We start from the raw sequence: 23,829 nt of genomic DNA, 5'->3' as shown, positions 1-23,829 counted from the left end.
ATTTATGTTTCTAGTTTTTAAATGTATACTAACCAATTTCGTTTCAGCAAAAGTCCAGTTGACAAAACGAACAATTTGTATGCAACTATTCCATAGTAGAGTATTTTGTTTGCTTGCACTAGGCAAATGTCTAGTATACATTTGCAATTATGGTTGTAATCTGAGAAAATTAACTGAAACGTTACATAACGTATTATGAAATTTACACTTTATAAGTATATATTTATATGTCTCATACAGATATTACAAAAAGAAAAAATGCAGTATGAAGCACTAGTTGCTTTCTAAAGTCGAACGCCCAATTGCATCGTGTAAGCACACATAAAATACCAACTACTTTGCACGCATTGGCAGCACTTGGCAAACAGCTGCCGGTTTGTTATTTAACATTGGCCCCTTAACAACACAAGTCAAAGTTAAATAAAAGTGATATTTAATGGATTTCCTGACACAAGTGTTTGCCAAGGCTTCAGCGACAACGGAAACAATACCCGCCGCCGTCGTAGTGAACGATACAAAGCCCGTAACAGACACAAAGGAGAGCAGCACACCGAGTAAAGAGCCAAAGGAATGGGGTTATGATCTTTATCCAGAACGTCGTGGCGAGGTCTACAAACCGAAATGGTCGCGAATCCTGATGGGGATGGAGGGCAAGGAGAACATCGATCGCTACAAGTGCGAACAGAATGTGTATTGGTGTGTGAAAAATGGTCCGCTGGTCAAACTGATGATGGGCGCCCTGCGCAGTTCTGGTTGTCCCATGGACCTGCGGCGGCACATCTCGTGCGAGGTGTGTGATCCAACGGTGACCGGTGGCTATGACCCAGTGCTCAATCAGATAGTCGTCTGCCAGAATATGGCTACGAATAAGAGCATGGTACATGGTGTTTTAACACACGAAATGATTCACATGTTTGACTATTGCAATAATGATTTGGATTTTCGTAATGTGGATCATTTGGCCTGCACCGAAATCCGTGCGGCGAATCTTGCGCATTGCTCTTTCCTCAGCGCCATGATGCAGGGCGATGCATCGCCATTCAATGTCAAGGAAGCGCATCAGGTAGGTGCAACTATTTTCTAGCTATGAATCTCATTAAATAAGACTCAAAATACCCCTAGCGGTGACACAATTTTGGGTTGCTGCACTGGCTAAATTTCCCGCAGTCAAAGATTTGATGCATACGTTTTGGGGAACAAGTGGCAACCAAAAGGCTCTAGCTCGACTAAATCCTTGCAGATTTTCATAGGATTTCGTGCAGAATCGCAAGGATGTACTCTATCTAAAGTTGTCTCACTTTTCTGACCTACCCCTTGAATCCTTGAAAGTATGCATGCAAAACGATAGCTTTCATTAATGTGATCTCAATAATGTGTCCCATCGAGATGCTAAAGGATTTGGAGGAGTTTTGACTAAATGACAAAAGTGCGTTAGCAAAAATACTTCTAGCTCGTTAGAATCCCAATGACATTCTCTATAAAATTGCATTCAAGGATTTTGAATTCACATTGGGCAGCCAATCTTTGGCAATTCTCAGCAGACGCTTATTTCTAATCTTATTTAACTTCAAATCTTTGCAGAACTGTGTCAAATCAAAGGCACTTGCTTCTGTGCTCGCCGTGCGCAATATAAGCCATGAACAGGCCGTGGCTGCTGTGGAGCGAGTGTTTCCCAAGTGCTATGCGGATCTGGAGCCGATTGGTCGTAGAATACGGCGTAATTCAACGGATCAGCAGAAGGCATTCATGGAGGCGCCCATGTACGGCTACGATGTCTATTAGCACAGGCTACATACAACAAAATTAATTACACTCTTTGTTAATGTTGGGCAATAAAAATATGTTTTAAGAGATGAATTGAACAAAGGGCAATTATTTGCAATGCGTTATTTAACATTGAATTTGCTACAAAATAGCTTCAAATTAAATTAATATTGCACATTAGTCGTGAAATGAATTCAAGGTTAAGCCCGAATAATCAAATGAATTTTGTTGGCCTTATATGAAGGCCCTGCGTTTCGATGCTAACTTTAGTCAACGTTTAAAAGCCATGGAGGATTGTGAGTTTATTGGTATTATACTTGAAATGATTGGCGATGTGCTGTTTGGCTGTAAGTTTGTAAATGCAACTGATATCATTATAACATGTTTAATATATATAGTTAACGCCTTTCTCTAGCTGACAACAACGTCGACGATTCGGTGGAAGACAACCATTAACAATATTTTATTTCAAGTCCATGCCAATAAAATATTCCCATATAAATAACATTAACTCAATCATAGCAAATTAAATGCAAAATAAAAATCAAAAGCCACAGCAATAAAAAAAAAACCTAAAATTCGAATAAGCTCAGAAAAGCTGAAAAATGGATTGCTGCGCTATATGCGAGGTATTGATGGGCTTTCTGAACGATCTGTTTTTCTCCGATATCAGTGAGTGACATTAATCATAATTCAATTTTACAAGAATTTAATGATTCTCCTTAAATAATTTGATAGCTGATGAGGATTACTTTGGCACTTATTATGATGATTATTATTAAGACCAAATAGAGCATGGATGCAACAATTTACTAATAAATTTGTTTTGAACATTTGTAAAAGCATTTCAATAAACGCAAGCTATTGACCCAGTTGGCCAATAATTGAAGCCCAGAGATTGATACGAATAAAAACGTTTTGCGTTTCGGCCACGGCTCATTAAATAGTCGACAGACTATTTCGAGAAAAAAATATGGCCCAAATGGTTGTCATTTAGTTACAGAACGATAGCCACAGCGGACAATAAGCAAAAATGTTCTGGGATTTATTGGGCGGCATATTTGAGTTTATAGTAGGCTTGATATTTCCCAGTGAGTTCGAGCTAAATAAAAAAAGAAAGTTAATAAAGGATATATATTGTTAATAGGTTCCGGCGGTGATGATGACCCCGACTCTTCGGAAGTGGAAACGACAACCTGATTTGTGATGATATATACCATCGATTCATTGTTATATTTCATAATAATAGTGCTTCAAATATATATATAATCTACAAGTATGGGGAATATTTTATATATATATATATATATATAACTAACGCTGCTTTATTACTATACCAGCTAGGTAAAAGAAAGCCAATTGAAGTGTATTATATACAGTGTGTGTGTGTGTGTATGGGTGTGTGTGAGAGGTTTCAACAATTCCACAATATTGGCCTCAAAACAGTTTGTAGAGCTTTTTAAGTTCCTGCTTTTTCCACTTGGGCAGCTCATCAAACTCATAAAAGGACATCTTAAAGACGGCAACAAAATCATCATGCGTGAGGTGAACCTAAAAAAAGAGAAGGCGAATATTATTACATATATATATATATGTATATATTTAATAAATTGATATAATACCTCACGCCTTAACGGATTAATTTCGGGTGGCAGCATGTCCATTTCTTGCACCAACACCGGCAACGGATATTTCTTGTGTCCATCGAAATCCTTTTGGCTGTTGTTGAGCAGCAGAGCCGAGTCCTGTTTGAGGCAATTGCTGGGCGCCACGCTACCCAGTTTCTGACGCAGTTGATCGTAGCCAAGGAAATTCTGAGAGTTAAACAATTAAATAATGGTTGATATATAAAAGTAAAGACTTCTTACCTTGCCCCACTCATTGTCCCACGTCTCAAAGAAGCCCTTGAAGACATTCGGTTCGGCATATTGTCGCACAACAGCCAAAGCGGTCGCCGATCGTCTGCCAAATGGTGAATTCTGCACATAGCACTGTGCAATCGATATGTAACGCTCCCGCTCCTGACTCAGCGCCCGCGAGCCGAGCCAGACATAGGCCAAGGTGCCTGTGTCAAGGATATAAGTGCAATCCGCACACAGATCCTGTTGCTCAAAGCCCAAGATCTCCTCGCAGCGTAGCTGGGATTGCTGCCACCAGACGAGAAAGAGTTGGACGGGTGGGCGTGGCTTGAGGGGCACTGTGGTGTTTAGATAGCAATTATTGCTCAATGTGGGTGAAATGTTGCCACCACCATTGCTGCTGCCGTTGCACATGCTGCCGGCGCCGCTGCTGCTGCTGCTGCTCGTAGTGCTGCTTGCCGAGGATTGGCCATTGATGACGAGCGTCTGATTGAAGTACATGGCCACCGATTGCCAAAACTCTTTGCTCTCCTTGCCCTCCAGAACCAGCGAACTCTCGCCCAGCAGACCGCCCACAGCCTTGGCCATTTCTCGAGCATCGCCAGTGCTGCTCTGACCGCACCAGACCCACACATGATTCGTTTTGATGGCATAGCAATCCTTGGAGCTAATCGATGATAGCCGATGCTCCTCGACAGCTTTGCCATTATAGCTGGCATCGCCATACACCTTCAGCAGAAATGTCTCCAACATAATGTTCGTCTTAAAGTCCCAGCTCATGTTGTTGTTCGAGTGCAGCAACTCACTTCGCTGCCCACGCATGATGATCAGTTTGCCCTCGAACAGTTGCAAGAAGTGTGGCGTCTCATCGAACTCGTATAGTTGCACAAACATGCTCGGCACTCCGTTCAACTTCTCAAAACTGGCCATTGCATAGCTGTCGGCCTTGGCTATTGTTTCCGCTGACGCCTCCGAACCGTTCCACTGATAGATGATGCTCTTTATGCCCACGGAAGCCAGATCAGCAGGCACAACAGTAGCGCACTGCAATATATAAATATGAATACAAGCTTTAATTAATATATGCAACAGGTTTTTATGATAATTGTACGCTTGCACAAATATCTATAAAAAATACTATAAAAACAAATTAAACAAATTCCATTTTGAGCCGAGTTTCAGTTGCTGCAAGACAGCTTTGTTGAAATTAATCTCCAAAATAAAGAAAACTTTTGGCATTAGACTGTAAAAATTATGTTACAATGGTCTAGTCGAGAGAGCTCGACTCGGAGATACTCTAAGTCCACTTGGTAAACATTCAGTAGGCTTGCTGCCAGTATGAAAACCAGCCTTTCTTTGACGATCTTAATGAAATATGTGCAGTTGATGAATAATACGTCTTGGTCTATACAAAATCAAACTGAAGATTTTATTTTAAATATATATATGCTCTTTAGGGTTGCAGATGCTACTCACTACTGGTTGGTACTATACAAAAAATACTTTTAAACTTGTAAATTATTATTTTTTCAATTCTTTACTAGGGTATTTCGCAATATCATAACTCCCCCAGCCACAGAGTCAAAACCCACTCAAGCATAATGAACAAGAAACCACAATTTGACGCCACTCACCTGAATGGTGTACTTGACCACATAGGAGGCGTTGGTGGTGAAAACCACAACTTTGGTGTCTGGCAGCTGATCAAACTGATCGCCACAGATGCGATAGATAATGCGCTCGCCACGTCCATCGTCCACCAGTTGGGTGTCCGCAGCCATTTTGGGTCGCTCACACAGCAGCACAGCATCCAATTTGCCAAATTTGGTGGAGACGGGCTTGTGGCCCCGTGTATTATCCTGCCAGATGGTCAGCCAGTTGCCAAAGAGACGCTTGAACTCGACGGGCTCGTGGCCCTCGAGGACGCGCACCACCAAAGTGCTATTCGGGTATTTCTTCTTCTTGACAAAGGCACGTCCATTGCCCATGGCTGTGAGGGCATCCGCTTGGGTTGCCTGCGCACCGACCCACAGCCAAATGCTCTGACCATAGTTGTCCAGCAAATAGACGCCATGGGCATCACTCAGGTCATCCTTGCCGGGCATGCCCACATCCAGTTGATCCAGATGCAAACGTCCGCGTTGATTGCATTTGTAAATGCGAAATTTATTGCTGCCATTGCTGCTGTTGCTGTTGTCGCTGTTGTTGCTGCTGTTGCCGTTGGTCTTATTATTGTTGTTGTTACTGTTGCAATCGTAATTGCAATCGCTACCCGACTTGGTTGTCTGATAAACTATACGTTGTTGCAGCGGCAACACCGTGTTCCACAGCTGCTTCTGCTCGGCGCTCATCGATTGCTCGTAGCCATCGTCCACAATGCAGAGTGTGGCAGCATCATCCTTGCGCTGTCTTTGCACCCAGGCCAAGGCGCTGCGACGCTCGATGGAGGCACTGGCGCGTCCGATCCATACAAATGTAATGGTGTCCATAAGCAGCACCATTATGTAATCCGAATTGAAGTGCGTCCAATCAATGTTGGCCAACTCAACGGCACGCAACCATTTGCGCCCATACAACTGAAAGAGACTCGTCTGCTCTGGCTGATTGACCAAGGCTCCGGAACGTACACTGAAATTGCCAAGAGGAAATAGATATTAAAGTTTGTGATATTTACACTCAGAAAAAACATTCGAAAATCGCTAAATTTAATCATTTTTATTGTAATTTTAGAGGGACTTGCCCTTCATAGACAGTCCCAAATTTAAAATATAAATATTTGCTACTAAGAAATGATTTTCAAAAAAAGTAGAACAAATCCTTTCTGAAATTTAGAAAGCAGTAATTAAATTTGCCCTCTCGACTGCTTTATTACAGTTTAGAACGAAGGATCTCAGCTTCGAATACCCGCAAAATCGCAAGTTTTTTCAAGATAAGTTGAGTAAATTTCTAAACTATGTAAAAAATTGTATTGTTTAATAATAATTTAAGAATTTTCTTCTATATAAAATATTATTTTCGAAGATTCAGGTCCTTATTTTCTTAGTCTACTTTTTTGGTCGGCTTGCAACACTTACTCATAGCCATTCTTAAAGTAGGATAAAAAGCGAGCGCTCTCATTATTCTGCGACTCGCGATAAATGGACGCCACATTGCCCAGATAGGAGTCGAGCTCCTGGATTTTGTGGACGACATTAGAGCGATTCTGTTCGGTGACATTGTTGCCCAGCCAGTAGTGAATGTAACGCTCCAGCGGCACATTCGCCTTCTGTTCGCGTGTCTGCAAATGGAGAACTCCAGATTAGTGGGATATTAAAGTGAGATTGAGATTTGTACTTACGATGGTTTCGTGGTTGGCATAGTGTCCCACCAAGTTGGCTGCATAGATGATGTAGGCACAGTTGTCGTAGAAGGTACCATATTGCGAGCGAGCCACTGCCTCCAACCGATCCTCATCGATTTTCCACAGTGCAAAACTTATTGCATGCTTGGGCACCTTGCGGAATGTGGCATCCACCTTGAGGTCCGGTATCGTATCGGGACGCACCTCCTGAGAAATTAAAATATACATTTTTGAGATTGAGATTTTCAAATTAGCTAGAGATTAAAGTTATGTATGATTATAAAAATAAACGATGAATCTGTGAATATAGATTATAGAATATATTTCCTACAGCAATAAAAACCACAATTTTTAAAGCAATAGTCTACCAATTGATATATATTATATCCTGACAATATTAATCAGATGAGAAACGCAGATTTCGTTAACCAAAATGTTCTTCAAATTGTGCAAAGCTCTATCAGTAATTGTAATATTTCTTTAAAGTGTTTATAGAAATAAGCCTCCCATTATTGAAATTCTCTCCGTACCTCTTTCTCTTGCTAGAAAATCGAAATAAATATCGAATAATACAGTAGTAAAACCTTCTTAATTTGTACGCCGCCTCCTCAACTCCAATCACATTCAATTGATAAATCCACTTTCGAAGCTACATTTTCCAGCAGTTAACAAACAGTAGTTATTAATGACGCCTGCCTGTCGGCGCAGCAGCAGCAGCAATGGAAAACAACATGTTCAAGGCGAACAAAACACCTTTCAAATGGTTTCACAGTTGTATATTTCGAGCATGCGACATATATTGTCAGTCCACTAAATTTGTTGGAGGTCTTTTGTCTTTTGACGTTGCTGGCAGGCACACAGCTGCCAAAGGATGTGCTTGTCACCATCCCGAAACCAAAAGCCAAAAAACCCAAACCAAAAACTCGTATTTTAACGCTCTGCATTTGACTTTTCCCGATTGCAAGTGCGCGGCGACAGCAAATGATAGTGAAAACTGTACCAGACGTGTGACGGGCAGCCGGCGGGCAGGCTGAAAGGCAGAAAGGCAGCCAGCAGCCAGTTTGTGTTTGGTTTTTTATTGAACATTAATTTTCTTATTTATTTATGGAATACGCTCGCCGCTCTTTGCGACTTGTGTGGAAAGTGGTCGATTACCGTTATATACAATGGATGATTAAAGATCGGAGGAGGAGCAGCTTGGAGGCTTCTTCTAACCAAACATGAGAAATGAATTGCATTAGCTGAAAACAGATCTTTATCTTGTGGTGATTATATCGGCTTGTTGCTTAATTAATAAACGTGTCTGTTTTTTGTTTTGGCAACATAATAATTATATTGTATAAACACATTTTCCATACGGCATTTTTCTTTTGTACTCTTGTGCAGTGACCAAAAACGAGTTCATGCTACACTGACTCTGAGATTGAAGTTGAATTGTTGGGTGCTGCCATCGAGCAGATCCCCAAACGACATAATTGTAAATGAAATTGTCTTCTTTTTAACATCAAATCATTTTAATTATTGTCTGCACAAACAGCATTGTAAAAACATTACTTGAATTGGTCTGCATTGCTTTTATTTAATTGGGAAGTCGCTCTGATAAAAACTGATGGCGGCTGACACAACGATTGACAACAAACTCAAACAACATTTGTCACGGCCATTAAAAATAATCTAAAAAAATAAATAAAAAACTGGCACATTGGAGAGGTGCTCCTAAACGCTAGATGAAGATTTCAAGATGTTGTTCAAACTTTCACAGCTTTTGTTTTCGCTTCTCTGTTGGTTTTTCTCCTCTTATTTCGAGCAATTAGCGTTAATTTTGCCCATAGAAATGTTCTAGCCAAGTGGCAAAAACCACAATTTTTTGTACAGTTAAAATTTCAAAGCAAAAGTCGTTGAGCAATTTTGTGACCAACAACAATAATCCAGTATTATTATTGTTGACATAAACTGTACACATTAACCAAATTACATATTATTTTGGGGACAAATCTTGTCTGTCAGTTTTTTGATAACTATCCAGTTCGAGTCGCTTGAGCCCTCTCCTTTGTTGTCTGGCTTAATTTGGTTGGCACTTATTTCATGTCTGTCAAAAAATGCGTATCTAGTCTAAGTCCATTTATAAGGTCCTTTTAATGAGCTCCTAGCACGAAACGCACGCAAAATTCTGTCAAGTGCAATTAGGAAAAACCGAGTAGAAAACATTTGTGAAATTAAAAAAAAAAAAATGAATAAAAAATCTAAGCACATGAATAAACACGAAATTAAATAGGCATAAGGATAACACGAAATATAATGACTCAGTTTTGAGGGTATTTAATGGAAAAAGAATGTCGCAAAACATTAATAAAAACAAATATGAATACTCTAGTCGAGAGAGCTCGACTAGGAGAACACAAAACTTTACTTATCATAGAACAGAAAATGTCTGTTTTTACTTTTGGATAATTTATTTAATATTAATATAAGATTTATCTTCCATATTTTCCCAACGATCTTTATACAATTTGTGTAGTTGATCATATATCCGATTGGAAAGATATATATATCAAATAAATATTTATTAAATTGTGTTTCATACTATTATAAATATACTTATGCACAGATGATTATGAAATCTTTAAAGTATATAATTCGAGTGCTTTGAGCACTCGTTAAGCTGTAAGCAAGTTTATGGAAATAAACTAGTAATATAACCTTTACGGCAAAGCAATTTAAAAATCAAATAAAGTAAATTAACTAATTGAATCTCTGCAATAAATAATATTGTTTGCTAAATGCTGTCTAAACAGACAAAAATTATGAACATGATTCTAATTTGCAGTGAGTGCAATAACAATACTCATAAATCGCAGTAGATGCTGAATAATAAATGTCAACTTGTGATTAGTGCAAGAAACACAACAAAATCAATTTGTTGGATAGAAAGACATAAAGACAAAGAGTTATTTAGAGAGAGATGGAGACACTTTGTGGCGATAAGTATGCATAATGAAAAACCAGGTAAATACCGTTTCTTTTGGCGACAACGTTAGCTCCATTTTTACAGTTGTGGCAGCAACAATTGTAGCGTCTGTTGACAGATAGATTTGTAGATCGGTTCGGTTTAAAGAGCACCGCAACAGGTTGAGGCAGGCAGCCTTGAACTAGTTTTCCATGTGCCGGTCGACGCAGCGACTCCTCTAAAAGTGAAAATCCTTTTTGGCCCCAAAATCACGAAACGATATTCATATATATATTTATAGATATATATTTATATATATTCAAAACACTATTTTAGCGCGTTCATAACTTCACAATTTTTAGAACGTTTATTTTTGTTGTTTTGTGAAGTGTTGTGGATTGTTGTGTATTTTCTTGTATTTTTTTGTTTTTGGAAATTCAATTGAAAAGTAAAACAAAGTAAAAGTGAATTAAAGTCAAGTCAGGTTGATGATTAGGAGGCAAATGCCTCACAGATTGTGCAAATCGCAATTGTGGCCTTTTAGCCAAGTTAACACACACTGAGACCGCGAGAGAGATGAGAGAGAGAGAGGAGAATCGAGTCGAGAAGTAGAGTTTTGGTAACAAGCCTGGCGCCTCGCGACGTCTTTGTTGCCAGAAAGCCAAATGCAGACTGGTCGACGCAAATGCGATGCGACCAAGTTTATGGCCAAAGAGACAAAGAGCCAACACACTTGGCCAACAAACTGGGAAGCGCTACGCTTGTGACTCACAAGAGACCCGACTTTGTCTACACAACATCAACAATAACAACAACAAACAACGACGACGACTACGACGACGACGAGAAGCCGACTTCGACTTCGACTCCAAATCCAACTTCGACTCCGAGTCGAGTGGAACATGAATGAAATTATCAGTTATGTGTCTTGGCTTGTTTTTTTTTTTGTGCTACGAGCAAAGTGAAGAAAAGCAGAAAGCGCAGCGTTCAGTTTTCTTCTTGCGGTTTTTCAGTGAGAGGCGGCATATGTTGTATGCAGTCTTGGCCAAATGGCAACAGCTCACATCAAAAACATGTGCAACATGTGAAATACATATGTACTTAAACAGGCCTAGAAAAGGGATACTTGTAGATATTCTGTCATTACCCTATAAGTCGTTTAGCCAATTGACTGTGCTCCCTTTTGAAGGGTATTTGCGCTTGCTGGTGGCTCTTGTCTCCTGAGCGGCAGTCTTTTTAATCTCTTCTAAAAAGTAAAAGTCAAAAAAGTAAACCAAAAATTAAGGTTGAGCTTTAGACAGTACTAAAAAGCATTTGAAAATGTAACATGTATATACACTAAACAATCTAGCTTAAGGGGGTTTTTTTAGCCAGGCTTTGGCCTTCAGCTATATTATTAATACAATAAATATATAATTCGATTATTAGATAGATTGTTAAATTGAAAAATAATGAGTTGCGATTTTGCGTATCTAAAGACTACTTTAAAATTGTTAACCTGTTGTTAAGCTACCTTCAAAATGTTTTGAACATAAAACACAGCTGTTAATTTAAAATTCAATATGAATATACGTTTTGGTTAAGAAAATTAGTTTCATCTTAGCAGACAATTAAAATATTACTTGGTATTTTTCGTATCTTTGTCATTTATTCAAGGAACTTGCATAAAACATAATTTATAGATTCTGAAAACAAAAGTTGATTATTTTAAGGGTTTAATAATAATCTCTAATATTTGTTAAATTGAAGAATATAATGTAAAGTGGATTCACATATTTTATGATAAAGCTATTGATCGATAGACTGAATGTAGATTTATAGATTTTAAGCAAGATATATTTACAGAAAAGTAGTAAATAAAGACTAATAATTGAAAAAGGGTACAACAGCAAGTTGCTTTAGGCTCAAACGACTTGTTTAACAATCGTATTAGCCACACTTGCTGTATTGACATTTTCCATATGCAATCAGGCATGGCATGGCGAGGAGGCAGGGAGGGATGGGGGGATGGAGGAAGAGTTAGTTAAGCATAAGATGCATCTATCAGGTTTCCATTGGTTTGTCAATTGTTTTGCTTCGCTGGGCATTTCACTCCTATGATCTATGCATAAGGAGTCAAGAGTTGTGGCAGACATTCATTTGCCACAATCATTAACGGGCAACGTGAGGCAACAACAATTGCCATAAGCTAGTCTTTGTCTTCTTCTTGCCATCTTTCACCTAATCTCAATTGTGGAAAGCAGTTGAAATGTTAGCGAACTTTTGTTTATGATTTGTTTAACAATTTTGATGTATTTTTTTTCGTTAAGCTTAAATGTTTGTAATCGCTTTTCGTTAAATAGCATTTTAATAGGCAGTTGTGCAAGTGAGTGTGTCTGTGTAAAGCGTATAAGAAGCTAATGGTAATGGGTTTAACGAGTGCGCCTTGGGCTTGAACTAAGTAGTCAAGTATCTGTAACTCTGTAACTGCCTTTCAAAACAAACAATCCTCCCCACCTTCGCCCTCACTTCAGACTTTCAGTCTGGGGTTTTTGCTTACAACATATTACCAAAGCAGACTCCAAACTAAAACTCCAACTGTCGACCAAGTTCAATCAACCATTGAGGTTGAGGCGTCAACCGACTGGCAACAAATCAACAAAAAAAATAAATGAAAAATAAAAATGAAAGCAAATTGTAAAATGCAAAGCATTTTCTGCCATTGGAAAAATGTGCGACTTTTAGCATGAAAAATCCAACAAAAATATTGTGATGAAAAATGTAAATTTACAATTTATGATAATTACACACACAATACAATTGACTTTTCCTTTTCAAACCGAAAAATGAGAAACACAAGAAAAAAAAAACAACATACAACAAACAAATGCAACAATGTTATTGTTTGCTTTTTTAGTTTCGGTCTCAGACTCGACTTGAAGACAACACAAACAACAACCATTAACGACATTTACGTAAAGTTTAAACAATGTCATGGCATTAAATGCATTTTTACCACACTTGCAACACCAGCAGCAGCAACAACGTATTGAAGAAAGAGGAGCAGCAACAAATTTACCGCTTTGATTTGTTGTATTCCACATCTGCTTTTGACACCGCTAGCTTTTAGCTAAACTGTGCCGATTTACTAGCTTTTTTTCAACCTAGCTCTTCTCTGCTTCTTGGCTATAAACTATGGCAAATATGCTGCGATTCCCCCTTTCTCTTCAACAGTCATTCGTTAAGAACGTTCTCTCTGGCGACCAACGTTAATTGCCATAATTAATTATATACAGACATGACAAGACCAGATCAAGTCCAGACCAAGATCGGATCAAGTCCAGACCAAGATCAGATCAAGTCCAGACCAAGATCAGACCAAGTCAAGCAGTCACAAATGGAAATGAAGACTTTGTTTTGAATTGTAATGATTAATGATTTTGTAAGAGTATTTTCTAACCAGTGTCTGCTGAATTAACTGAGTTATTTGTTGTGTACATCCGTTTTTGGTAGCATTAAAAGTTTCATAGCAAAAAAGCCACAATTGTTGTCAATATATGATGCACCCATTTATAAAATACACATATATATATATATATCCCTCCAATTGGAATACAATATATATCATTGATCAAATGTAGAGATAATATAGAAACACAAATATACTTTGTATTCTACTCTGGATAATTAATACCAGTCACCTACAAAATGTATGTATATATATATATATATATGGCTCAATTATAAATGAGCTCTGTGATTAGGATTAAGTGAACAATGAGGCGTTGAACATGTCAAAATTTAATACAAGGAATCATTGATCAAAACGATTAATAAGTCAGATGTGAAACTTTCTATTTAATTGAATGCCATGTGAGTCCAATAAGAGATATTAAATCTCGAAAAAGAAAGGATGAAAATACTTAACCCCAAGATTATAAACTCACTCTTTTCAAACTTACTTCCCCGAATTTTCATTAATAAAACGTTTCTGCCATTTTTTTCTTAAAGTAAGTTTATATCAAATTCGTTGCAATGCAAAAGCAACGACTTTAAAAGGTATTCACGAAATGCAGTTTTTCTTAAACATATAATTATTAATTAGCCTTAGATAAAGCAAACAAAAGGTGAAAGAAAATTGATTTCGAAAGATGCGACGAATTTAATAGGCTTGATGTGAATTGATTTGTATCGAAAGCAATGCGGCATTTCACTCGATTCGATGGCCACCGTTATTTATATTGATAGCCCACTGTGAGTCGCAATTTGGGAAGCGTAACGAAAACAGCAAACAGCTGACAAAAGAAAAGAAACGAAATAAGGAAGAAAGACACACCAAAGATAAGATACACTTGCAAATTGGAGTCAACTTTTCCTTTTGCTATAAATTACAAAAATGGACCAATGTTGGACATGGTAATGGAGATAGTAGTCCGATTTTACAAAATTTATGGCCAGTTCTTAGGAACATAATAAATCACATACATAATGAATTTTTATGTTGGGGAAAACTTGTTAAGCAAAAAAGTTATTTGTGGAAAAACTAATTTTCGACCGATTATTGTTATTATTATGGGAAATATATGATATAGGATAGTCCGATGTCAATGATTTTTTGTCAAAATATAAGAAGCACATATATATATAGTGCATATAAGATCGATCATATTTTGCAAATGTGTGATTTGATACGGATAACCTGATTAACAAAAGAGTTTTGCAAACAAGAACTCATCTTTTGGCTGATTTTACCTAACCGATTTGGCCAACTCCAAAATATACAATGGCTGTACCAAATATATATAATATATATATATATATCTGTATATATTACTGGTATTCATGTTCATATTCATTTATATATCGACTCTTTTATGGATGCTGATCAGTAATTTATATATCGACTCTTTTATGGATGCTGATCAGTAATTTATATGAGGTCAAAAAACCTCACTAAACAATTATAATGCCCTCTGCAAAGGGTATGAAGTCAGACCCTAAGACCATGGGCTGGGGCTGCCTGTCTTCCCACGCCGAAAAAGAAACACGTCTACAGATTGGAGTTGGAGTTGTGGAATTGGATGTGGGTGCTCGTCTCGTCTCGTCTCGCCAAAGTTCAAAATAATTTGAGCATTATTACAGTGGGTGCCCCAGCTAAAAAGAAAGCTAAGCAGGAGGGCAGGTGGGCAGGAGGTAGGGAGGCGGCAGACAATTGCACAAGAAGTTGAACAACAATTGTGCTTCGGTTGAACCATAAACACAACAATAACAACAATACCGACGCCGACAGCTGCAGATGTTAGCTGCTAACCGTTATTTAACAGTTATTTAACATGCAATTAACCTGGCCAAGTCGAAAAAATAGATAAATAAGAAAAATGCAAATATATGGGCGCGCATAGTCAAAGATAAAGCCTCCCTTCATCTCAAGCGAAACTCGAACTACACTCTAAAAAAATAAAGAAATACAATTGAGTAATAAATTTCTTAAAATTAGAGAGGTATTTAAAAATGTTTCTCATGCTTTGCTACTGATACTAAAATACATTCATTTGTTAAACACAATTCACTTGGTCTGCACATTTTTGGCGAGTGTACTTAGTGTCTAAATGTTATGGTGCAATAACTTTCTAATATACTTCCAGACCGTTCTCCTCTGGGAGGGTCATTCATCTTAATTATCACACGGCCCAAAAAAACGAAAAGAAAAAAATAAAAGCCACCTCCAAATTAAACAAAATGTGGCTTTAATGGTCTTGGCTCATTCATTAAGCCCTGACTTGGTCCGGCCCAGAAATATGATCCCATTGCGGCTAGCCTCCGAAAACAATCTCCATTTGCATTGTGAGACAAAAAAAAAACATAAACCAAAAATTATTCGTTTGTACTAGAAAGCTTTGACCATTGGAAATTATTCCCACCTATATTTAACCTCTTCTCTCTCTCTTTCTCGCTCTCCTGTTCTTTGGTTCTTTCTCTGCTTCATCTTCATCTTCAGCTTAATCACCGGAAGCTATCTCTGGCGGCGCATCTAGAAGAAGCAGCAACAGCAGCAGACACGCTTAATTACAAAAGCCGCGTCTCCGTTGTGTTTCCAGCTGTGTTTGTGTTTTGTGTGTGTTTTTGTGTGTGTTGTGTTGTGTTTTCCAGTTAAATCTATTTTTGTATTCAAATTGGTTGGCGTTTGATTTCATTTCCATTCATTTGCTGGAAGAGTGTCGCTTTTGTGTTTGCCAATTAGACACGTCTGTCGCTTTGTTGATAATATGCAGAGCAGTTGATATGTTTACTATCTGCTACCAAACATAAAAAGAAGAGCATCGAATAACGGTAGCAATGTCATATTTTAATTAACTGAGCAAGCAAACTGTTTAATTATCGATACTTCATCTACAAAGCAGATTCATGGCTTGAACAGATTGTGTTGCGGCATCTTTTTTCATGCTTCATGTTGGGGCAAAGTGGAAGAAAGACGAGTGCAAATATCTAGGCTATGCATTGGTTTAGTTTCTCTGGGGTGAAAATAGTGTGGGAAAATCTGGAAATACATCTAAAACGTTACCGATTCTAATAATCAATTTATTGAAATGCATAAATAAATAATGTGGAAATCTTATAGCAAATACATATTCTATGGCCGCAAGATATCAGACTTTAAAATATTTATATTTATTTAATTCGTATCGTATCCTCGTTAAATATGTACATACTACTTAAAACAATGCTCCTCAAAAAGTTTGCCTAACGAAATCAATTTGATTTTGTCTTGCGTTGCCAAAATTAGATTTTTAGTTTTATCAAAGATGACTCACGGTAGTAAAAAACATTAATATGATTCTATCTTCTCTTGACGAAAAACAAGTCGATAATAATTGATATCAAAGATGACGCAGGCAATTAAAAATAATAGAATAATAGTTGATTAAATATCAGAGTTAGTTGAGACAAGCTTGATACAAATATCAACTGGGCTACAGCTGGAAACGCACTTCGTGACTGAGAGCGTATTAACGGAAATAGAAGTCGTGATCCGTATAAAACACAATTTCTACACACGCCTTCCTTCTAAAAAAGAATGCACGAAATACATAAACATATACATAGTCTAAATATATGTATGCATGTATGCATGTAAGTACATATGTATGTATTTTTATGTGCAAGTCGTTTTATAATTCACTCTTTCTGTAAATTCGTTTTACTGTGTGCTTTATAATGAATGTATTTTTATAGAGTTTCATTTGTATGACAAAATATATTCAAAGTCTGTTTGTATATTGAAAAAACATTTCAACTTTTAGGGATATGCTGCCAGATCGACTAAGTTTCTTCAAAGCGAATTAAATATTGTACATAATTATTTATGTACACACTTGCATTCATGTTTACATATATATGTAAATATTAACTCAGTTCAATTTGATAGGCAGATTAGTTATGGAATAATGCAACTGATCGCCGAAAAAAATTGTAGTTTTTCCGAAGCAAATAAATATAATACACAATTAGTTATTCAATTATTCAATTTGATAGGCAGATTAGTTGTTGTATGATATGATCTGCTGCCAGATCGCCACTAAATTTGTATTTTCGCAAAACGATTTTAATTATCATACATAATTATTTATGCACACATTCATGTTTACATATGTAAATAGGCAGATTAATTATTGAAAAATGATATAATCCCCAAAAAATAGTTGTTTTTCCAAAGCATATCAATTATTATACAAAATTATTTATTCAATTTTCACTTGCATTCATGTTGTGCATTTGCACAATAATATAGTCATTAAGACATGTATTATATAAATGGATGCTTATTTTCACACTAACCTGCTTAATGAAATTAAACGGCGGCATTTTGTACACTAATTTGTTGTTGCTGTTTTATGTTGGTGTTGTTTTTGCAGTCATGCAAAATGCAAAGCACAAAGCAAAATGAAGAAAAACTGCAAGCGACACTTTGCAGCTGGCTTCGCTTATTTCAGCAGCTGTTGTTGTTTTGTTGTTAGTTGCAAATGCCACTCCCCAATTACAGCAATATCAACAAATTAAACAATTTTAATCTTTTTCGCACTTCGCTATGTTTTTTTGCAGCTGTCACCAACAACGCTGTTTTCCCGCTCTGCTTTCCTAATTCGCCTTTTGCTGTTTTCGCAAATTAACCGTTACATGCGCTATAGGTGGAGCGAGAGAGAGAGAGAGGCATGCGAGTGAAGAGCTCAGCAAGCACACATAATTAACGTCTGTTTATTTATTTCTATTTCTTTTCTTTTTTGCGTAACTCTCATAATATGTTGCGAAAATTGTGCAGCGGAAATAAAAACCTCGACAGCGATTGCGCACTTTCCAAACAAATTAACCCGAATTGTGAACGGAAGCAGCCCCAATCCAAGTTTTAACAATTGGCGATGCGTGTGCGATCGCAGTTGGCTTAACCCGTGAAAAGTCGGCTTACAACTGAATATCCAACGGCATTTGGACTTCAATTGAAGCGAGGCTCGGTCGCATGTCAAAACATGCGTCGCAGTCGCTGCCGCAGTCGACGTCGGCGTCGCTCAGTTTTGTGACCCTTTTTGAACACCATACCAAAAAAGTACATACATATGCATGTGTGAGTGAGTAAATTTACCTATTGTGTGTATAGATATGTGTTTAGGTGTGTGCATGTAGGTTCTTGGAAGTTCACGCTTTTGTGGTTGTTTATTGTTGTTCTTTTATTGGGGTACACTTAAAACAAAAGCTTCATCGGCACGAATTAGAGCAATTAACACGTCACGTCACTGGCTGCTGAGTGACGTCACTTCTTCACTGATTGTGCATTAGCATCAATATACACTCACGCACAAGGACACGAGCATGGCCGATGTCACGCAAGAGACGTTCCTTTGGCGCTCGCAAACCCATCGCTGTGGGTCCCAAGCAGCTCTGCATTTCAGCGATGACACTCAACAGGTTGTCGTACACATCCACAATATTGGAAGTGCCGTTGGAATCTGTGTGAGGAGTGAAAGAAACATTGCTTACACATCCATGTGTAAGTCAAATGTTTGGTTTTAATAGTTGGAGTTATGCTAATTGTAATTATTTAGTCATTTTTTGACCAATATTGTCAATGAGAGAGGGCGTTGTCTCTTTAACTTTCTTTAAGTCTTCAGTCGATTTTTATATTGCTTACCATAACTGTTTCCACCAATGTCATTGGAATCTGTGAAAAAGTGGGATAAAAAGTGTTTACACATCCACATTAAAGGTGAAATTACGGTAATTGTAATAATTTAGTCACTTTTTAACTTTTTTTACCATAACTATTTCCAGCAATGCCATTGGAAGCAGACATCAGCTGGAGTTGAGCCTGAGCATATTTGGTATACTCCAGTTTGGCCAACACCTGCCGATACTCATTGGAATAGGCCACATCATCCTCTGCTTGCTGCAGTTGCTGCTGCTGCTGGAACTGCAGCTGTTGTTGTTCCTGTTTGGTAATTCGTTTGCTGCTCTGCTGGAACGTGGAAGCAGCAGCGTTTGAGGCTATGATGGGAATAATTTCCACAAGCGCCGTTGGCGATTTTTCGACATGTTTGGCCGCATCCAAGTTCTCTGGCTGCGCATCCAACTTCTGTCGCTTGGCTGGAACGGCGGTTACCGTTAAATCGCTATACTTGGAACGAAATGTCTCCAAATCCGTAAATTCCATTTTGCTCTCTCTTTTTACAATTATTTTTTATAATATTGTCAGTTTGTCAAGTTTGACAAATGATTGCATTTTGTCTTTGACAGTTTGTTATGCCAGTGTTGGTAACTTATTTAAAACATAGACTTACTGGAAACACCAAAAAATAAGATTCTCATTTGTAATAAAAATTACAATATATAAATATATATTGTGGGGCAGCTAATTATTTACAAAATCAGTTCAATCATTTATTACATCACAAAATTATATTATTAATTAATTACCAAAATTATGGTATTGATAATTTTCTACATTACAAACATATATCATTATACACTATAAAAATAAATTTGACTGAAAAGTCGCATTGCCATTAATAATAATTAGTGGAGGCAACTAATCACTAAATCTAGTAGGTCACCAGTTAATCACAAAATCTCACACAACAATTTCTTACATTAAAAGTACATATATATTTATTTTATACACTAAAAAAAAAACCGAAACTAAAACTGAAGTGTCGCATTGTTGTAGTTTTAGGAGCTGTCAAATGCAGCACGCTCGAAGGGGGAGCTTATTCTACACAATAAAAAACAGAGTACTTTCTACGCTTTATTAACCCTGTAGCAAAATGGAGGGGTTACATTAACCACCTGTGTGTGTTTCCGCATATCTCATTTGCCGTCGAGGTGGGGGGCAAGTGGAACTTATCATGACATGCGGGTAATTTAACCGGCGAGCAGAGAACAAAACTTGATTCATAAGCAAACCATTTTTTTTTGGCTTTTAGCCAGCAGCAGCAGTGGCAGCAGCGAGAGGCGCTCAAGCGTGCTTCCCGCATTCGTCGTTCTACCCTCAACATGGGGCATGCGTCATGCTCTTTAAAAAATACACTCGAGAATTATTTTTTGTTCACATTTTTTTTTAATCTATCGAATTTCTTTTTGTTTATACAACAGATTTGGTAGCGTCAATAGAGAAGGTCAGGCTATTAATATTAATATTATTTTGCTATTATTTTAATAATAGTTGTATTTTTATTTTTAATTGCTGTTCTGTTGCTGGGCTTGCAGAATTTCTTTGAGATGTTGTTGCGTTTGTTCGCCGCACTCGAAGCGGTGATAGTCGATGATGTTGACCCGGTGCTCCTTGAGCACCTCGCCCACCGTCTTGTCCGCATCCAGCAGATACTCCTGATGGATGAGACACGTCTCATCGTCCTTATTCTCCGCCGGCGTATCCTTATCGTATTCACCCACCTTAAGCGGTTTCATGCCCACAATTTGCTGGCAAATGCCCTTTTGCAATTCGGGATCGTCGACATCCAGCTGGGAGCGATAGGCGACAATTGCTCCGTATTTGCCCACCTGGGTTATGTCCTGTGTGGTGCCGACATTTGTCGGCGCAGGATGTGCATAGCCAGCGAGGCGCAGATCATTGTTCACCTTGAAGCAGAGCGCACGGCGAATGCTCGCATTTTCACCAACGGCGCCAATCAACAGCGCCAGATGATCGGCCAATGAGCCGCCCTGTGGCGTCTCCAGATTTCTAAGAGCCTCCGATTCGAAACCAAGCTGAAAAACAAAATGTAATTGATTTTAATAAATTGCAGAATATATTGTAAAAATGAAAAAGAATATGAATTTTGGTTGCTTTTGTTTCTCTGGGTTTTCTAGTTTGCTAATCAGTCTGTAAATCTGATTTTCCTTTACAGCTAATTAAAAATGCATTTGAAATTCAAAATCCGTTACAGTTGTAAAACCACTTGTGTTATCAATTACTTCTCCAAATAAACTTGATAGCTTTAATTCCTTACAACCGTAGTTTGAGAGTCACTATATGTTTTAAATGTCGATAACTAACTATAACTATAATTAATAGATCAATTCAAAAATATGTATTTCACATGAGTTGTAAGTTTATCAGATTTCGAAAATATCTTATAAAAATATATAATTTTTAAATACTAATAGTCTCAAATAATGCTCAAAGCCTAAATATATATTCAAATTAAATATAAATCAATTATCTTTAGTCACTGCTTTCTAGTTACACTTTGAGTATCACTGGATGCATATGCTTGTTAATACAGCTGATTTATGGTTACAGTTTGATTGCCACTACACCCGTACACAAGCAGCTGCTGTTATTACAGCTAAGTAATTACATATTGTATAAAAATATATTATTTTGAAAGATTAACAACTACTAATACTAACACATACTCAATACTCATAAAGTTACTCTCACTGGTTACAGTTTGAGGTTCCTTGAAACCACCCTCAAACATCTACCAACTTACCTTCCACAAATCGCCGTCGAACTCCGTTAGGTCTGTGTAGTGGAGCACAATGCGTGAGACATGATCCACAAACCGCTTGAATGTCTCATTGCGTGCCACAAAATCCGTTTCACAATTAAGTTCCACCATAGCGCCACGATTGCCGCTCACGAGCACGCCGACGAGGCCCTGTGTTGTGACACGATCCGAGAGCTTGGTGGCCTTTGACCAGCCCAACGATTGCGCCTGTTCATGCAGCCATTTCTCTGCCTGGAAGCATAGCAGATGAATATTAGTTGAGTACATGCACTCTCCCTTTCTCTCTCTCGTCACCCACTCACCTGATTGACATCGTTGTTATGCAATTCAAGCGCCTTTTTACAGTTGGCAAAAGTGTAGCCGGTCTTTTTGCGGAGCGTGGACAAAGCGCTCTTCTCGAGGCTGTTGCACAATTGCCGCGTGGTGTGCAACGTGCGCCGACAGAACTTTTGCAGCAACATTCTTTTATATTAAAATTTTGTTTCTTTTTTTTTGGGTAAATTTCCAGTTAGCCAGTTGGGGTTGCTATGGAATATTTAACTTGTTGCTCTCAGCCTGCTGCCAGTGGCAACAATTGACTTTTTGTTATTTTGTTAAATCAATTTCGTTGTGCTTTGCATTTGTTTTCAACGCGTCGTCATGCTCAAAACACCGGCTCTGTCTATCAAATAATTAACAAATTAACGCGATTGCGGCGCGTAATTAAAACATTAACTAATTAAAGTAAGTTTCTTAATCTTTTGATTGCTTGTGCAATATTTATAAATTATATATTTCACATAATTTTGGTATTTTTTAGTTCATATTTACACTTCTATCGAGTTGACACACAACACACACACACGTATCGATGAATCGAAAGCGTCACTGTAAATAATTTGTATTCTTTCGATATATATGCGAGCAGCGTTGCCACCTCGCCGAACGTTGCGCGCGGTATTTGAAAACCCAGCGAAATGGACAAACATAATCCGAATAAGAAAATATCCAGTTTTACATCGGTTTGCGGGGCACGACGTATCTGTTCCAAATCGAAGATGCTTTACACCCGACCCAAGCCCGATGTGCTGCAAAGCATACTGCAATCGAAGGCGAATTCCGATTATAAATCGCGTCGTTTGTGGTACGAACTCAATATGCCCGAATGTGCAAGTCATCTGTTCGATGGCCAAACCCTCTCCGATCTGCCCGAGAGTATGTCTTGCTCGAAGAGCCAGCGTTCGCATCGACGATCCAACGACAAGCGCTCGGATGGCGAGCACAAGGGCAAATCCAATTATATGATAATGCGAGAAGAGCGCGAGAATTTTCGTAGCAAACTTGTCGAGTTGATTCTGCACATGGATGAGGATCCGGATCCGACGCTGCACCGAATGGAGGGTGAACCATTTCCCGATCAGGGCGAACGGGAAGTGCTACGCTATTATTATTACATTAAGCATGGAATCGACACCATTCACGTCTCCACCATCAGCAAAAAGACGCTCCAACGGTGGGTTGACTTTAAGCACCTCTCTCCAATCATTAAATAATTATTAAACTCTTTCGCTGCAGAATTGATAATCTTGTGCCGGCTCTTCTCAAGAAATGGGATTCGGCCTTTGTGGAGAATATAGCCGAAGTGCGTTCCGATTATGTGTTTGCCATGAAGAAGGCTGTTGTCGATTTTGTCCTGCGACACTCGGTCCTCGATCGCCTCACGCATGAGGGAAGTCCAGCTAAATTTAAGACTGCTGAGCGCAGGGAGATCGATAAGTTGATGAACCATTGGCGCTATCGGTAAGTGTGGGAGCAATCCTCGTAGATATGTTGTAGATAATAGATAATTTTATAAGATATACCTCGTTTTGGGGGAATGAAAATGAAATTATTTTCGTTATTTATGTTTATTAAAAACGGTTGGTTTTAGACCCTCAAGTTCTCTTTATGTATGATGATTAC

At 38.1% G+C, this 23,829-nt stretch overlaps 6 protein-coding genes across 7 annotated transcripts in view; 3 read left to right on the top strand and 3 right to left on the bottom strand.

Annotated features, from left to right (window-relative positions):
- Nucleotides 1-351: 351 nt before the first annotated feature.
- Nucleotides 352-1,874, top strand: LOC6562009 (mitochondrial inner membrane protease ATP23 homolog). Its single transcript, XM_001989217.3, has 2 exons — nt 352-1,063; nt 1,582-1,874. Exons 1-2 carry the CDS (start codon nt 437-439, stop codon nt 1,780-1,782), a joined length of 828 nt encoding a protein of 275 aa, XP_001989253.1. The 5' UTR covers nt 352-436; the 3' UTR covers nt 1,783-1,874.
- A 6-nt stretch (nt 1,875-1,880) lies between these two features.
- Nucleotides 1,881-10,745, top strand: LOC116805263 (the record flags this gene model as incomplete). The annotated part of the gene is made up of 2 exons (XM_032736173.1): nt 1,881-2,111; nt 10,720-10,745. Coding segments are annotated over exons 1-2 (135 nt in total), but the record flags the coding sequence as incomplete, so codon positions are not given.
- On the bottom strand, nt 3,040-10,208 carry LOC6562010 (villin-like protein quail). The gene is made up of 7 exons (XM_032736172.2): nt 9,978-10,208; nt 6,961-7,170; nt 6,698-6,900; nt 5,258-6,251; nt 3,633-4,667; nt 3,387-3,578; nt 3,040-3,315 (listed from the first exon to the last, which is right to left on the bottom strand). Exons 1-7 carry the CDS (start codon nt 10,005-10,007, stop codon nt 3,202-3,204), a joined length of 2,778 nt encoding a protein of 925 aa, XP_032592063.1. The 5' UTR covers nt 10,008-10,208; the 3' UTR covers nt 3,040-3,201.
- A 7,821-nt stretch (nt 10,746-18,566) lies between the features above and the next one.
- Nucleotides 18,567-19,589, bottom strand: LOC6562738. Its single transcript, XM_001989219.3, has 3 exons — nt 19,196-19,589; nt 19,071-19,100; nt 18,567-18,888 (listed from the first exon to the last, which is right to left on the bottom strand). The coding sequence occupies exons 1-3, from the start codon at nt 19,587-19,589 to the stop codon at nt 18,701-18,703; spliced, it is 612 nt and encodes a 203-aa protein (XP_001989255.1). The 3' UTR covers nt 18,567-18,700.
- An 880-nt stretch (nt 19,590-20,469) lies between these two features.
- On the bottom strand, nt 20,470-22,353 carry LOC6562739 (elongation factor Ts, mitochondrial). The gene is made up of 3 exons (XM_001989220.3): nt 22,191-22,353; nt 21,871-22,119; nt 20,470-21,142 (listed from the first exon to the last, which is right to left on the bottom strand). Exons 1-3 carry the CDS (start codon nt 22,347-22,349, stop codon nt 20,612-20,614), a joined length of 939 nt encoding a protein of 312 aa, XP_001989256.1. The 5' UTR covers nt 22,350-22,353; the 3' UTR covers nt 20,470-20,611.
- Nucleotides 22,354-22,551: 198 nt separating this feature from the next.
- LOC6562740 (dynein axonemal heavy chain 7) overlaps nt 22,552-23,829 on the top strand; it is a 31,240-nt gene continuing 29,962 nt past the window's right edge. The window contains exons 1-3 of one of the 2 annotated variants that reach the window (XM_032735997.2): nt 22,552-22,611; nt 22,796-23,380; nt 23,443-23,667. In XM_032735997.2, the coding sequence (XP_032591888.1) occupies nt 22,845-23,380; nt 23,443-23,667 (761 nt within the window). In that variant the 5' untranslated portion in view covers nt 22,552-22,611; nt 22,796-22,844. Of the gene's footprint in view, nt 22,612-22,770; nt 23,381-23,442; nt 23,668-23,829 lie in introns of those variants that run through there. The other variant, XM_043214474.1, reaches the window with a different exon arrangement.

Source organism: Drosophila grimshawi, unplaced genomic scaffold (genome assembly GCF_018153295.1).
Source record: "Drosophila grimshawi isolate 15287-2541.00 unplaced genomic scaffold, ASM1815329v1 contig_1377, whole genome shotgun sequence".
NCBI lineage: Eukaryota > Metazoa > Arthropoda > Insecta > Diptera > Drosophilidae > Drosophila > Drosophila grimshawi.
This window is presented reverse-complemented; position numbering and strand designations above follow the sequence as displayed.